At 41.4% G+C, this 14535-nt stretch overlaps 1 protein-coding gene across 1 annotated transcript in view; it reads left to right on the top strand.

The window, feature by feature from the left end:
* Nucleotides 1-1436: 1436 nt before the first annotated feature.
* The window catches only part of LOC139557990 (synaptonemal complex protein 2-like), a 32447-nt gene continuing 19348 nt past the window's right edge, over nucleotides 1437-14535 (top strand). The window contains exons 1-18 of the mRNA XM_071373361.1: nucleotides 1437-1510; nucleotides 1894-1931; nucleotides 2052-2186; nucleotides 2393-3634; nucleotides 3791-3815; nucleotides 3968-4053; nucleotides 4349-4443; nucleotides 4703-4737; nucleotides 5385-5527; nucleotides 7043-7095; nucleotides 7192-7237; nucleotides 7345-7449; nucleotides 7913-7973; nucleotides 8252-8397; nucleotides 10192-10266; nucleotides 12393-12494; nucleotides 12721-12829; nucleotides 13682-13812. Coding sequence (XP_071229462.1) covers nucleotides 3530-3634; nucleotides 3791-3815; nucleotides 3968-4053; nucleotides 4349-4443; nucleotides 4703-4737; nucleotides 5385-5527; nucleotides 7043-7095; nucleotides 7192-7237; nucleotides 7345-7449; nucleotides 7913-7973; nucleotides 8252-8397; nucleotides 10192-10266; nucleotides 12393-12494; nucleotides 12721-12829; nucleotides 13682-13812 — 1317 coding nt within the window. The 5' untranslated portion in view covers nucleotides 1437-1510; nucleotides 1894-1931; nucleotides 2052-2186; nucleotides 2393-3529. The remainder of the gene's footprint in view (nucleotides 1511-1893; nucleotides 1932-2051; nucleotides 2187-2392; nucleotides 3635-3790; nucleotides 3816-3967; nucleotides 4054-4348; nucleotides 4444-4702; nucleotides 4738-5384; nucleotides 5528-7042; nucleotides 7096-7191; nucleotides 7238-7344; nucleotides 7450-7912; nucleotides 7974-8251; nucleotides 8398-10191; nucleotides 10267-12392; nucleotides 12495-12720; nucleotides 12830-13681; nucleotides 13813-14535) is intronic.

Raw genomic sequence — 14535 nt, 5'->3', positions numbered from 1 at the left:
GAATGTGTATTTGTTTATATGACAGAGTACTAGGGCCACACTGAAGAAAAAGGATAAAGTCATAAATTTATGAGGCTGGTTCTTTCTGCAGAAAAGCTACATATTGTTTTTACAGTTTTGATACTTATGACAATGTGATACTTAATATTCTGGCACATCAGCATGTCTTTGTTTATGAAACCATACTGAAGTACAATTTCACGAAATGCCCCACATCTGTCATTTTAACAACTGTCCTCCTTTAAAACAACTGGTTACAATATTATGACTTGTGTTTTTTCCCCCTCTGTGGCCCTAATATTCTATCATTTTATATATAGCCTTATAGTCTATGGGAAACTGTAAATTATCTAATGATAGCAACATCATCTAAAAATCATTTTTTATCCAAAATCATTGAAATTAATGATCACAAACGTTTAAATAATAACAGTGGGTCTAGTTATATGTGATAACAATGTATAGTGAGCAGTGAAATAACTATTGGTTTCCATTTGTGGTGACTGCTGACTGACATTAGGGATGAGATTAAATAGATCCTGGAATTTAGCCTGGTCTGGAGCAGGCTAGCTCCACAGAATAAATCTCCATGGTAATTTATACCATAACATATCCTCCTGCCCCCTATCCATCTTTAGTGCAACCGGATTACGGATCAATTGAGCCAGGATCACCAAGATATCCTGGCTTAATCCCTTATCCTAGTTTTGTGCAACAGGCCCCTGTAGCGCCAAAACCGTAAATGCTACCAACACCAAAACAACTACAAAACTTCCAGACTATGACTGGCCAGAGCAAGCTGCTCACCAGTGGTATAAAGTACTTAAGTAAAAATACTTTAAAGTACTACTTAAGTGGTTTTTGGAGGCATCTGTACTTTACTTTACTATTTATATTTATTACAACTTTTACTTTACTACATTCCCAAAGAAAATAATGTAATTTCTACTCCATACATTTTCATTGACACGCAAAAGTACCTGTTACATTTTGAATACTTAGCAGGACAGGAAAATGGTCAAATTCAGCACTTATCAAGAGAACATCCCTTGTCATCCCTACTGCCTCTGATCTGACAGACTCACTAAACCCAAATGTTTTGTTTGTTATGTCTGAGTGTTGGAGTGTGCCCCTGGCTATCCTTAAATAAAATAAAGACAGGAAAATTGGGCCGTCTGGTTTTCTTAATATAAGCAATTTAAAATGAATTACACTTTTACTTTTGATACTTAAGTATATTTTTGCAATTACATTTACTTTTGATACTTAACTGATTTGACTGGTATAGTGATGTTGGAAACTCCGTCTAGCTAGCCAATGCCTCCAACTAATCCAGTGCTTTTAGATTTGTGTGAAGTAGTGAACGAGTGTACACTTCGAGAGAAAGGAGACACACTTTGTGTGCAGTATCTGCGCACTAGACACACCGTGCGCATGCTGGTTTACCAGTATTTTCGCGCGCTCCAGCATCCATCACTCGACTCACAACTTCACTGAGGAAAACTGACAGGTAGCTAGCAATGTTGATAGTTTGCAAGCTAGAATAACATCTATTTTGTCAAAAACTAAATGTATTCAGTCACACTATTTACGATCACCATTGTGTATTTACAGAATGGAGTGTGTAATGTTGTTATGTTCAATGTACAGGAAAATGAACACGCTAACGTTATGTTCTGAATTGTTAACTTTAGCTAGCGACTGTAACGTTAACTGTTAACGTTAGGTAGCTAACGTCGCCAGCTAAGGTTAGCTATCTTATATCTGAGTGACAACCTGCTTTTTACGTCTCTAGTGACAACACAGCATGACACTTATTGTAAGCTAGCCAGCTTTAGCTAAGGATTACACTTATCTAAAGAAGATCCACTTTCATTTAATGATCTTTCACAGTGGGTGAATGTATGATGGCACCTCCTCAGGACCCACAGGTAAAAAAAAACTGTTCAAAGTATGTCTAGTATGTGAAAATTGTAACGTTAGTTCTATTAATTTAAACGTGGTATCTGCTAGCTAGCTATGACATGTATCTGCTAACCCTGTTCTTGCAGTTGGAGAAGCTGGTTGATGAGGTGCTTAAGAACAGCAATTTTCAGGCATTGGGTGACTTCTTGCAAGATGATGAGGGAACAACTTGGAAATGTTCCAAACAATTCCTCGCCAAATTGGACAAACTTGTTAGTAGGGTAAGGATGGACTGTAACTTTACATTCTTCTGCTCAACTCACAAGTTCTATATGTCTTTGGATGCTTTTGCCCAGGAGTAATCCCACTTGTTACATGTGAATAAATTTACTTTATTTGCAAGTAGCTAGCTAAGGACAGTCTATTCACATTCTTCCCTGTTTTGGTTTAGTGTTTTATGTGGTTCATATTTTCTTACCTTGTTTAGGAATTAGATCACAGAAATGTCAAGCATGCTTGTTTGGGACTCGCAATCCTGCACAAATTTGGGAAAAACCTGGCTTTACCTGGAGGTCAAGGCTTATCTGGGATGGTACTCCAAGGTCTTGTCAAAAAGATAAGTATTTCAACCCTATTATACACCCAGTTGCCAGTATATTAGGTTTACCATCCCGTTCATGAAAACAGTTTTTTCCTACAGACAGTGAGTCACGTGGCAGTTGCTTGCTATATAACGCAGGCAGATAGGCATCGAGGCATTCAGTTACTGTTCGATTTAACATTAGAATGGGCAAAACGAGGGACCTAAGCAACGTTGAGCGTGGTATGATCGTTAGTGCCAGACGTGCTGGTTCCAGTATCTAAAAAACAGCCAGCCTCCTTGGCTTTTCACGCACGACAGTGTCTAGGGTTTACCGAGAATAGTGCAACAAACATCCAGTCAGCGGCAGTACTGTGAGCGAAAAACAGCTTGTTGATTAGAGGTCGAAGGAGAATGGCAAGAATCGTGCAAATAATGGGCGGGCCACAAACATGCAAATAACGTCACAGTACAACAGTGGTTGTCTAGAACAGCAACTCGTCAGTCCTTGTCACAGATGGGCTATTGCAGCAGACGACCACGCCAGGAGTGGGGTTCACCTCCTATCAGCTAAAAACAAGAAGAAGCGGCTCCAGTGGGCACGTGATCACCAACACTAGACAATATAGGAGTGGAAAAACATAGCCTGGTCCGACTAATCACGGTTTCTGTTGAGTCATGCTGATGGCAGAGTCAGGATTTGGCGTAAGTAGCATGAGTCCATGGCCCCATCCTGCCTGGTGTCAACGGTACAGGCTAGTGGTGGTGTAGAGGTGTGGGGAATGTTTTCCTGGCACACGTTAGGTCCCTTGATACCAATTGAACAATATTTCCACGCCCTGAAGAATTTAGACTGTTTTGGATGCAAAGAGGGGGTCTGACCCGGTACTAGGTAGGTGTACCTAATAAACTGGCCACTGCGTATATGGCCACCCTACATTTATAACCATATTATATCAGGCTTATGCTTGTTGTATGAACTATACATTATGTGAATATATTTATATTGAGTGGTGGATTGAGTGAGTATCTGTCTGTGTGCACATGGTGCAGTGGTTTGAGAAAGCAAGGCTGTTGTGGATCGAGGCATGCACACAGAGGAATGAGACCTTGCTGAACCTAGCTGAAGACTTATTTGACTCTGTAATGGTGAGCATTGAATGTGGAAATAGTCAAATGTGCTTGACCAGACAATTGCTGTTTATAAAATAGTTAAACTTAAGTAGTTTATTTTCTAGCTATTTTTCTTCTTCTAAATTTGCACTTTAGCTACCATTATATGCAGCTTTGTTTTTCCTCCAATAGGTTGTTCATGAATCAAGTCAAGAGGGTATGTGTGCACTTTTTAAAAACTTATTCTGAAGTTTTTGCTCCTATTGTCTTATCATAAAGCATGCTAGGACACAAGCATGTCCGGGGTTAACTGATAACTTGTCCAATACATTAAATTAACTACATTTATGACTGATTCTTTTTTTTTAGGAACATATCAGGTCACTGAATGCTTTCTACATCTCATTGGCCAGCTGGCTGCAGATCCAAGAGTCCACATAATGATCCAAAAAGAGGTGAGGGAGAGTTATTTCAATGGAGACCAAAATAATGCCACATTTCTGAAGTGTATAAAGAATATGTCCTATAAAGTGATCTACATGGGTTCAGCTGCATAAGTTACTACTATAATGGATTATATCATTTTTTGCATTATTGAGGCAAATGAACCAACTTGGGTCTCATTGCCCAAGTCTCTGAACAGGATAGTGTAGCTCAATGACATGGTTTTACACTTCAAGATCGTTTTTGAATGACATTTAAAACGTGCTTTTCAGGTACATTGACTTGAGTTCATGTCATTTTTCACAGGCTATTCGGAAACTGAACATCATTCTGGATAAGATCCCAGCGGAGCTCAAAAAGGAGAAGAAGATCTTATCGTCTCAAGAGGCCTCGGATGTAATGTATGTGACGCAGAGGGCTGTATCCTGATACATTCAATTCTTTACTTAAAATTATGGGTGTATTCTATTTATCATTTCACTGTGGCCATCTGTAATGCCCTGTGTCAACAGAACCCCACAGTAGGTGATAACTAGTGGTGGGTACCTATATCAATAATTCAATATGATATTGATATAGCGAGGCATGTCGTGACCATTGAATTCTATTGATTGGTTTGTTGGTTGATTGGTTGACTGGTTTGTCTGCTTCATTCCACAGGAACAACCTGGCCAGTCGAATTGTAGATGGTGGAGGTAATTGCCCCTCCATTGCCCTGTTATGGCATGCGTTAGATTTCAACCATAGTCTATGTTGAGCAATTCAATGTAAATTCAATGTGAAATCAGCAAAACATTTCACCGTGTCATTGGGCCATGTCATTTCGGGCTCCCGAGTGGCGCAGCGTTCTAAGGCACGATGCTAGAGGCGTCACTACACACCCTGGTTCGATCCCGGGCTGTATCACAACCGGTTGTGATAAGGAGGCGCACAATTGGCCCAGCGTCGTCCGGGTTAGGGGAGGATTTTGCCAGCATAGGCCGTCATTGTAAATAAGAATTTGTTTATAATTGACTTGCCTAGTTAAAGGTTAAATTAAATAAAACCATTAAATACATTTAGTTTAAAAGTTGGGTGAAAAAAATACAAAATTCCTTTACGTTGATTACTTTTTGCAAATCCAATCAGTTTCCCACGCTGATTTAACGTCATCACATTGAATTATTTTGTTGAAATGACATTGAAACATTGATTCAACCAGTTTTTGCCCAGTGGGATGCTTACATTAGAGGCCACATACATATACAAACACTTTCTCTCGCCCACTCTCTCTTTTTCTCGCTCTCTTTCTCTACCCACCCACCCACCCCCCTTTCTCTCTCTTTCTCTTTCTTCTCTGTAGATTATGACCTGCAGATAGCCTTGATGGAAGCCCTGTGCAGGATGACCACCCGTGCCCAGAGGAAGGAGCTGGCTGACGACTGGTTCTCCATGGAGTTTGTTGCTAGCACCTTCAGTAAAATTCAGGACTCTGAGTTTGAGACGGTAAAGCCTGGCCGTTATAGCAAAACCCAAGTCGGGATTCAAACAACATCCCACCTGGCCACACTGGTTGAATCAACGTTGTTTCCACGTCATTTCAATGAAATTACATTGAACCAACGTGGAATAGACGTTGAATTCAATGGAGGGAAAAGTACACAATTGGCATACTTATGTAAAAGTAAAAATACCTTAATAGAAAATGACTCAAGTAAAAGTGAGTCACCCAGTAAAATACTACTTTTAGACTAAAAGTCTAAACGTATTTGGTTTTCAATGTACTTAAGTATCAAAAGTACATTTCATTACTAAAATATACTTAGGTATCAAAAGTAAAAAAGTATAAATCATTTCAAATTCCTTATATTAAGCAAATCAGACGGCACCATTTTATTTTTTAATTTACGGATAGCCAGGGGCACACTCCAACACTCAGACATCATTTACAAACTAAGCATTTGTGTTTAGTGAGTCCGCCAGATCAGAGGCAGTAGGGATTGTGTGAATTGGACCATTTTCATGTCCTGCTAAGTATTCAAAATGTAACTAGTACTTTTGGGTGTCAGTGAAAATGTATGGAGTAAAAATTACATTCTTTTCATAAGGAATGTAGTGAAGTAAATGTAAAAGTTGTCCAAAATATAAATAGTAAAGTACAGATACTCAAAAAAACGACTTAAGTAGTACTTGAAAGTATTTTTACTTAATTTACACAACTACTGCAATTGACATCTGTGCCAAGTTCGATTGCACTTGAATTGACTTTGAATTGTGCCGCTGTGATTCGGCAGTTTAACCACAGGCTTGTTACTAGGTAGAATGAGTCTAAATTAGTGAAAGACAATGCCATATGATTGAAATGACCATATACACTGAGTATACAAAACATTAAGAACACTTGCCAGTTTCCTGTGTGTATCAAGAATGGTCCAGCCAACTTGACACAACTGTGGGAAGCGTTGGAGTCAACATGACCAGCATCCCTGTGGAACGCTTTCGACACCTTGTAGAGTCCTGGGGTGGCAGGGTAGCCTAGTGGTTAGAGCGTTGGACTAGTAACCCAAAGGTTGCAAGATCGAATCCCTGAGCTGACAAGCTAAAAATCAGTCGTTCTGTCCCTGAACAAGGCTGTTACCCCACTGTTCCTAGGCCATCATTGAAAATAAGAATTTGTTCTTAACTGACTTGCCTAGTTAAATTTATTTTTATTTTTAAATGCCCTAACAAATTGAGGCTGTTCTGAGAGCAAAAGGGGGGGTGCAACTCAATATTAGGAAGGTGTTCCTAATGTTTGGTCTACTCATTGAACAGCAACTTAAAATTTTAATTCAAGAACAAAAATATGATTGAGCAGTAATTGACAGCAACGCAAAGCAATTTGCCGCTGCCTGATAGATGGTTTAAATCCAGGGCCCAGTGTTTGCCAATGCCATCCATGTTGTTGTATGAATTTGGCCTGTTATGTACGTTTTATTCTATAATGCTTAATGGGACAATGTGCAACGTGTCTTTTTGCAGGACTGCCGCAGGTTTCTAAACCTTTTGAATGGGATGCAGGGAGATGGGAGAAGGTACACAGACACACATTTGATTAGTGATCACACTGTAAAACTCACACGGCTCTACGACTATATCACAACATATGCCTGTTGTTTTTATGCCCCCAGAGTGTTCTCCTACCCTTGTCTGGAGGTGTTTCTGGACAAACATGAGGTCAGTCCCTACACACACACAGTTAATGCATGCAAACCAAATGTTTTTCAGTTGCTTAAGAGATGTTCAATTTGGCCGATTGAGTCAACTGTGATGTGTGCCCCCAGTTGCTGATGCCCTCTGATGAGAAACTGGAGGAGTTCTGGATCGACTTCAACCTGGGAAGTCAGAGCGTCTCCTTCTACTTCTCTCTCGCCGATGAGGATGCACAGGTACCGCTGACACTTGACATGACTGTGAACACTAAGGGGTGGTTTCCCGGACCTAGATTAAGCCTAGTCCTGGATTTTAAATCATTCTCAATGGAGAATCTCCATTAAAGTCCAGAGCTATGCTTCATCTGGATCCAGGAAACCACCCCTTACTGACCATCACCAAGGTTTATTTGACGTACAGTAATGCACAAAGTGAAATGAGTCCTAATCTGAATGTTGATCAAATCTCTTGCCATAGCCACATGGCTTACTTTTTCTATTTTGTATAATCTGTATAATATATGCATCAATTCTTCACTCTACCATTGGCAGCATTACATGCTATATTTGGAATTGACTTTCCCTCAGAGTCTAGAGTTCGTGTTAGGTGGATAGGATAGATTCAGAATTAGGGGGATCAGTGGTAGGACTGGTTACCCTTGCAGGTCAGCAAAACATTTGTATTGGAATTTTTCCACAGGAGGGTCAGTGGGACACAGCCTGTATCCCTGAGAATGAAGTCCACAGTTACACGGTCACAGGTAACCAAACGTATATGGACATACTCACCTTTTCGCTCAGCCCACAAGTCAAAGCTAGCCGTATAATGCCCATCTAGTAGGGTGGAAAGAATGTGTTGCATAGAACAGATATGATTGTCTGCCATGGCGTCAACTCTATTCAATACATTTATATCTGCAAAGTTTCTGCACATTTCATATTACTAAAAACGCCCTGGTGTGTGTGCACTGAAAACACCCTTGTGTGTGTTCGGGAAAACACCCTGCTGTGTACTTTCACGTGTGTGCTCTCTGTCCAGAGGAGGGTAGGAGGAAGGTGCTGAAGCTAAAGCTGACAGAGCCGCTGTGTGTGAGCGGGGTGGAGGGCTCCTACCTCACCATCCACTTCAGCTCCTCCCTGGACATCATGCAGGCAGCCAGGAGCGTCTACGGAAACAAGAATAAAGTGGGTAGCGTTTATATCTACCGCAGTGTATTCATTAGTGCGCACCATAGGAAAACATTTTGCAACAAAGAACGTTTTCCAACACAAATGAAAGTTTCTTATTGGACAAGTTCAGGTATGTCCTTCTCCGGTTCGGCAGGTTTTGTTCTGTTTGGTTTCTAGTGAATACTACCCTGCTAACAGGAGACAAGATGGCCCCCAACTGAGAAGTGGCCCTATGTAATGTCTCGCAGTAGAGGTGCAGGTCTAGGATCAGCCTGTCCATGTAATATTATTCTTTGTAAACTACAAGGCAAAACTGATCATAAGGCTGAGGCTTAAAGTGCATTCGGAAAGTATTCAGACCCTTTGACTTTTTCCACATTTTGTTATGTTACAGCTTTATTCTAAAATAGATCATTTGTAAAAGTTTTTTTCCATCACTCTACACACAATACCCCCTAATAACAAAGCAAAACATTTTTTGGAATTTTTGCAAATTTATTACAAATAAAAAAACTGAAATATCACATTTATGTAAGTATTCAGACCCTTTACTCAGTACTTTGTTGAAGCACCTTTGGCAGCGATTACAGCCTTGAGTCTTCTTGGGTATGACCCTACAAGCTTGGCACACCTGTATTTGGGGAGTTTTCCCCATTCTTTTCTGCAGATCCTCTCAAGCTCTGTCAGGTTGGATGGGGAGCGTCGTTGCACAGCTATTTTCAGGTCTCTCCAGAGATGTTTGATCCGGTTCAAGTCCAGGCTCTGGCTGGGCCACTCAAGGACATTCAAAGACTCCTGCGTTGTCTTGGTTGTGTGCTTAGGGCCTTTCTCCTGTTGGAAGGTGAACCTTCGCCCCAGTCTGAAGTCCTGAGCACTCTAGAGCAGGTTTTCATCAAGGATCTCTCTGTACTTTGCTCCGTTCATCTTTCCCTCGATCCTGACTAGTCTCCCAGTCCCTGCCGCTGAAAACATCCCCACAGCATGATGCTGCCACCGCCATGTTTCACCATAGGGATGGTGCCAGGTTTCCTCCAGACATGACTTTTGGCATTCAGGCCAAGGAGTTAAATATTGGTTTCATCAGACCAGAGGTGCCTTTTGGCAAATTCCAAGCAGGCTGTCATGTACCTTTTACTGGTGGAGTGCTGAATTGATAGTTGTCCTTCTGGAAGACTCTCCCATCTCCACAGAGGAACTCCAGAGGAACTTTGTCAGAGTGACCACCAAACTTCTTCCATTTAAGAATGATGGAGCCCACTGTGTTCTTGTGGACTTTCAATGCTGCAGCATTGTTTTGGTACTCTTCCCCAGATCTGTGCCTCGAATAAATCCTGTCTCGGAGCTCTATGGACAATTCCTTCGACCTCTTGGCTTGGTTTTTGCTCTGACATGTACTGTCGACTATGGGACCTTGTGTGCCTTTCCAAATCATGTCTAATCAATTGAATTTACCACAAAAGGTGGACTCCAATCAAGTTGTAGAAACATCTCAAGGATGGTGAATGGAAACAGGATGCACCTGAGCTCAATTTCGAGTCTCATAGCAAAGGGTCTGAATACTTAAGGAAATAGTGTCAGTTTTTTATTTTTAATAAATGTGAAAAAAAATCTAAAAAACAGTTTTCACTTCGTCGTTATGGGGTGTTGTCTGTAGATCGAAGAGGGAAAACGTATTTAATCCATTTTAGAATAAGGCTGTAACGTAACACAAAGTGGAAAAAGTCAAGGGATTTGAATACTTTCCAAATGGACTGCATATCTTGGGGGCGATATACTGATACAAAGGCCTGTTTCCTTGTTTCCTGTCAGTCGTTTGTGGGCAAGAGAAGAACCTCTGTCGTGAAGACCACAGTCAAGATTGTTATGGATGACAACTGCTCCCAGGTAAGCATTTGCATCCTGTGTCTACTCCCTGTTCATCTTACAATCAGACAGAAATTTTACAGTGGAAAAGCAAAAAAATCTGCGCTCTCGGATTGTAATGATAGTTCATACGGGGTTGTCCCCAAAAACTGTAAGATTGGCGCTGTCCTACCATGTGGACTGGCTGCGCCACTATGTAAACCCCCCCAAAAAAATATTTGTTACAAAAAATGAGTATATATATATATATATATATATATAGTACCAGTCAAACGTTAGTACACACCTACTCATTCAAGGGTTTTTCTTTATTTTTACTATTTTTTGCATTGTAGAATAATAGTGAAGACATCAAAACTATGAAATAACACATATGGAATCATGTAGTAACCAAAAAAGTGTGAAACAAATCAAAATATATTTTATATTTGAGATTTTTCCACTCTAGGCATTCTCTCAACCAGCTTCATGAGGTAGTCACCTGGAATGCATTTCAATTAGCTGGTGTGCCTTGTTAAAAGTTAATTTGCGTTTGAGCCAATCAGTTGTGTAGTGACAAGGTAGGGGTGGTGTACAGAGATAGCCCTATTTGATAATAGACCAAGTCCATATTATGGCAAGGACAGCTCAAGTAAGCAAAGAGAAACGACAGTCCATCATTACTTTAAGACATGAAGGTCAGTCAATCCAGATAATTTCAAGAACTTAGAACGTTTCTTCAAGTGCAGTCGCAAAAACCATCAAGCGCTATGATGAAACTGGCTCTCATGAAGACCGCCACTGGAAAGGAAGACCCAGAGTTACCTCTGCTGCAGAGAATAAGTTCATTAGAGTTACCGGCCTCAGAAATTGCAGGCCAAATAAATGCTTCAGAGTTCAAGTAACAGACACATCTCATCATCAACTGTTCAGAGGAGACTGTGTGAATCAGGCCTTCATGGTCAAATTGCTGCAAGAAAACCATTACTACAGGACACCAATAAGAAGAAGAAGAGACTTGCTTGGGCAAAGAAACACGAGCAATGGATATTAGACCGGTGAAAATCTGTCCTTTGGTCTGATGAGTCCAAATTTGAGATTTTTGGTTGTAACCGCCGTGTCTTTGTGAGACGTAAATTAGGTGAACGGATGATGTCCGCATGTGTGGTTCCCACCGTGAAGCATGGAGGTGTGATGGTGTGGGGGTGCTTTGCTGGTGACACTGTCAGTGATTTATTTAGAATTCAAGGCACACTTAACCAGCATGGCTACCACAGCATTCTGGAGCAATACGCCATCCCATCTGGTTGGCGCTTAGTGGGACTATCATTTGTTTTTCAACAGGACAATGACGCAACACAGCCTGTGTAAGGGCTATTTAACCAAGAAGGAGAGTGATGGAGTGCTGCATCAGATGACCTGGCCTCCACAATCACCTGACCTCAACCCAATTAAGATGGTTTGGGATGAGTTGGACCACAGAGTGAATGAAAAACAACCAACAAGTGCTCAGCATATGTGAGAAGTCCTTCAAGACTATTGGAAAAGCATTCCAGGTGAAGCTGGTTGAGAAAATGCCAAGAGTGTGCAAAGCTGTCATCAAATATATTTTGATTTCTTGAACACTTTTTTGGTTACTACATGATTCCATATGTGTTATTTCATAGTTTTGATGTCTTCACTATTATTCTACAATGTAGAAAATAGTAAAAAATTAACAAGTAGGTGTGTCCAAACTTTTGACTGGTGCTGTATATATTCTTTTACTTTGCTAAGCACCACAGCCTAATGGGGTATTTGTTTTAGCTCTAGATTGCAGGAAATAGCAGTTACAGGTGTTTAAAAACTACCTGGCCAGCCAGCCTTTCTAGAGAGAGCATTGCATTGTGGGTTTTGTATTCCACTTGAGCTTTGCGGATTTCCACAACAATTTTTGTGTTGCTCCCTAACTTATAACGGCGAAATGCAGAAACAAATCGCATATTTGCGTTATTTAACAATGTAAATCAGAGGAATTAGTGGTTTTGAGTGAGTTATTCCCTGAATATAAAACAGTATTGGTGTTCCAACAGACAGCAAATGTCTTCCAACCACCATGAATACCAATGTATTTGCATTGCCTGGGAAATGTTAGGAAGTGAGACTGACAGAATGTCATATCCAAACAGGCTCTTGTTCCCGAGAGTCAGATGTCCCCCGACGCTGACGTGGAGAGAGAGAGGGACAGTGTCCCCTGTCTGCTACCCCCTCGCCCCTCTGGACCCTTACAGGTGACTGATAACCACTGGGAAGTAACTAGCTAGTTATCTGAGTTAGCAAGAAATCATTGCTGGTGTGGAGTATTTAATGCCATGTAAAGCTTGGCACAGTGTACTGTAAGTGGACAAAGACTGCAGAACACCAGTTAGAATATCACACAAGCCACCAATGATATTTACTAACTGAGTATGGTCTTATAATGAAATGCACACATACACACACTGTTTGTTATCCCAGATGGTGACTCCAGCCAAGCGGAGGGTGTCTGAGTCCAGCACGTTCATCACCAGCAGCGGAGGAGGGAGGGGGACAGGAGCCAGCCCCTTTAGCGTTGTTATGGCAGCATGTGGGTACCCCCCACAAAAGTATGTAGACACTCCTTCAAATTAGTGGATTAGATTATTTCAGCCACACCCGTAGCTGACAGGTGTATAAAATCGAGCACACAGCCATGCTATCTTGGTGGATGCCAGGAGAATGCTACCTCCACGAATGCATTCTGCCAACTGTAAGGTTTGGTGGAGGAGGAATAATGGTCTGCGGCTGTTTTTCATGGTTCGGGCTAGGCCCCTTAGTTCCAGTGAAGGGAAATCTTAACGCTACAGCATACAATGATATTCTAGACAATTCTGTGCTTCCAACTTTGTGGCAAAAGTTTGGGGAAGGCCCTTTCCTGTTTTAGCATGACAATGCCCCCCAGCACAAAGCAAGGTCCATACAGAAATGGTTTGTCAAGATTGGTTTGGAAGAACTTGACTGGCCTGCACAGAGCTCTGACCTCAACCCCATCGAACACCTTTGGTATGAATTGGAACGCCGACTGCGAGCTAGCCTAATTTCCCGACCTCACTAATGCTCGTGGCTGAATGGAAGCAAGTCCCAGCAGCAATGTTCCAACATCTAGTGGAAAGCCTTCCCAGAAGAGTGGAGGATGTTATAGCAGCAAAGGAGGACCAACTCCATATTAATGCCCATGATTTTGGAATGAGATGTTTGACGATAATATGTCCACATACTTTTGGCCTGTAGTGTATATCTGCCTCAACCTAAATAGAGTGGAATAGAGTAGAATGGAACACTACTTTGTTATTTAGTTTTGTTGAAAGCGATTTGTCTTTTTGCTTTCTCTTTGTTGAATGGTGTGTGTGTCTGTGTGTTTTTAAATGTTGCTCTTCGATGGATTTCCCTCCTACTTTAGCCACTCCCGGAGGCAGCAGGCCCAAAGTGAAGCCGGCTCTGGAGCTGGTCAGGTCGTGTGAGAGGCAAGGCCAGTCGGACTTGGGGGAGCTGAGGACGGCCAAACCCTACTACAACAGCAGGAGGGAGCAGGTGCAGAAGGACTTACCATAGAAATGGAGTTACATTTACATTCATGCATTCATTACAGATATACAGTGCCTTAGGAAAGTATTCAGACCCCTTGACTTTTTCCACATTGTTACGTTACAGCCTTATTTTAAAATGGATTAATATATGTTTTTCCTCAGCAATCTACACACAATACCCCATAATGGCAAAGCAAAAACAGGCTTTTAGACATTTTAGGAGAAATACCTTATTTACATAAGTATTCAGACCCTTTGCTATGAGACTCGAAATTGAGCTCAGGTGCGTCCTGTTTCCATTGATCATTCTTTAGATGTGTTTACAGCTTGATTGGAGTCCATCTGTGGTAAATTCAATTGATTGGACATGATTTGGAAAGGCACACACCTGTCTATATAAGGTCCCACAGTTGACCAAGTCAACTCCATTCTCTATAGAGTTCGGAGACAGGATTGTGTCGAGGCACAGATCTGGGGAAGGGTACTAAAAAATATCTGTAGCATTGAAGGTTCCCAAGAACACAGTGGTCTCCATCATTCTTAAATGGAAGAAGTTTGGAACTAGCAAGACTCTTCGTAGAGCTGGCCGCCCGGTCAAACTGAGCAATCGGGGGAGAAGGGCCTTGGTCAGAGAGGTGACCAAGAACCCGATGGTCACCCTGACAGAGCTCTAGAGTTCCTCTGTGGATATGGGAGAACCTTCCAGAAGGACAACCATCTCTGCAGC

Source organism: Salvelinus alpinus, chromosome 28 (assembly GCF_045679555.1).
Source record: "Salvelinus alpinus chromosome 28, SLU_Salpinus.1, whole genome shotgun sequence".
NCBI lineage: Eukaryota > Metazoa > Chordata > Actinopteri > Salmoniformes > Salmonidae > Salvelinus > Salvelinus alpinus.
Note: the sequence above shows the minus strand (reverse complement) of the source record. Positions and strands in the feature narration are given on the sequence as shown.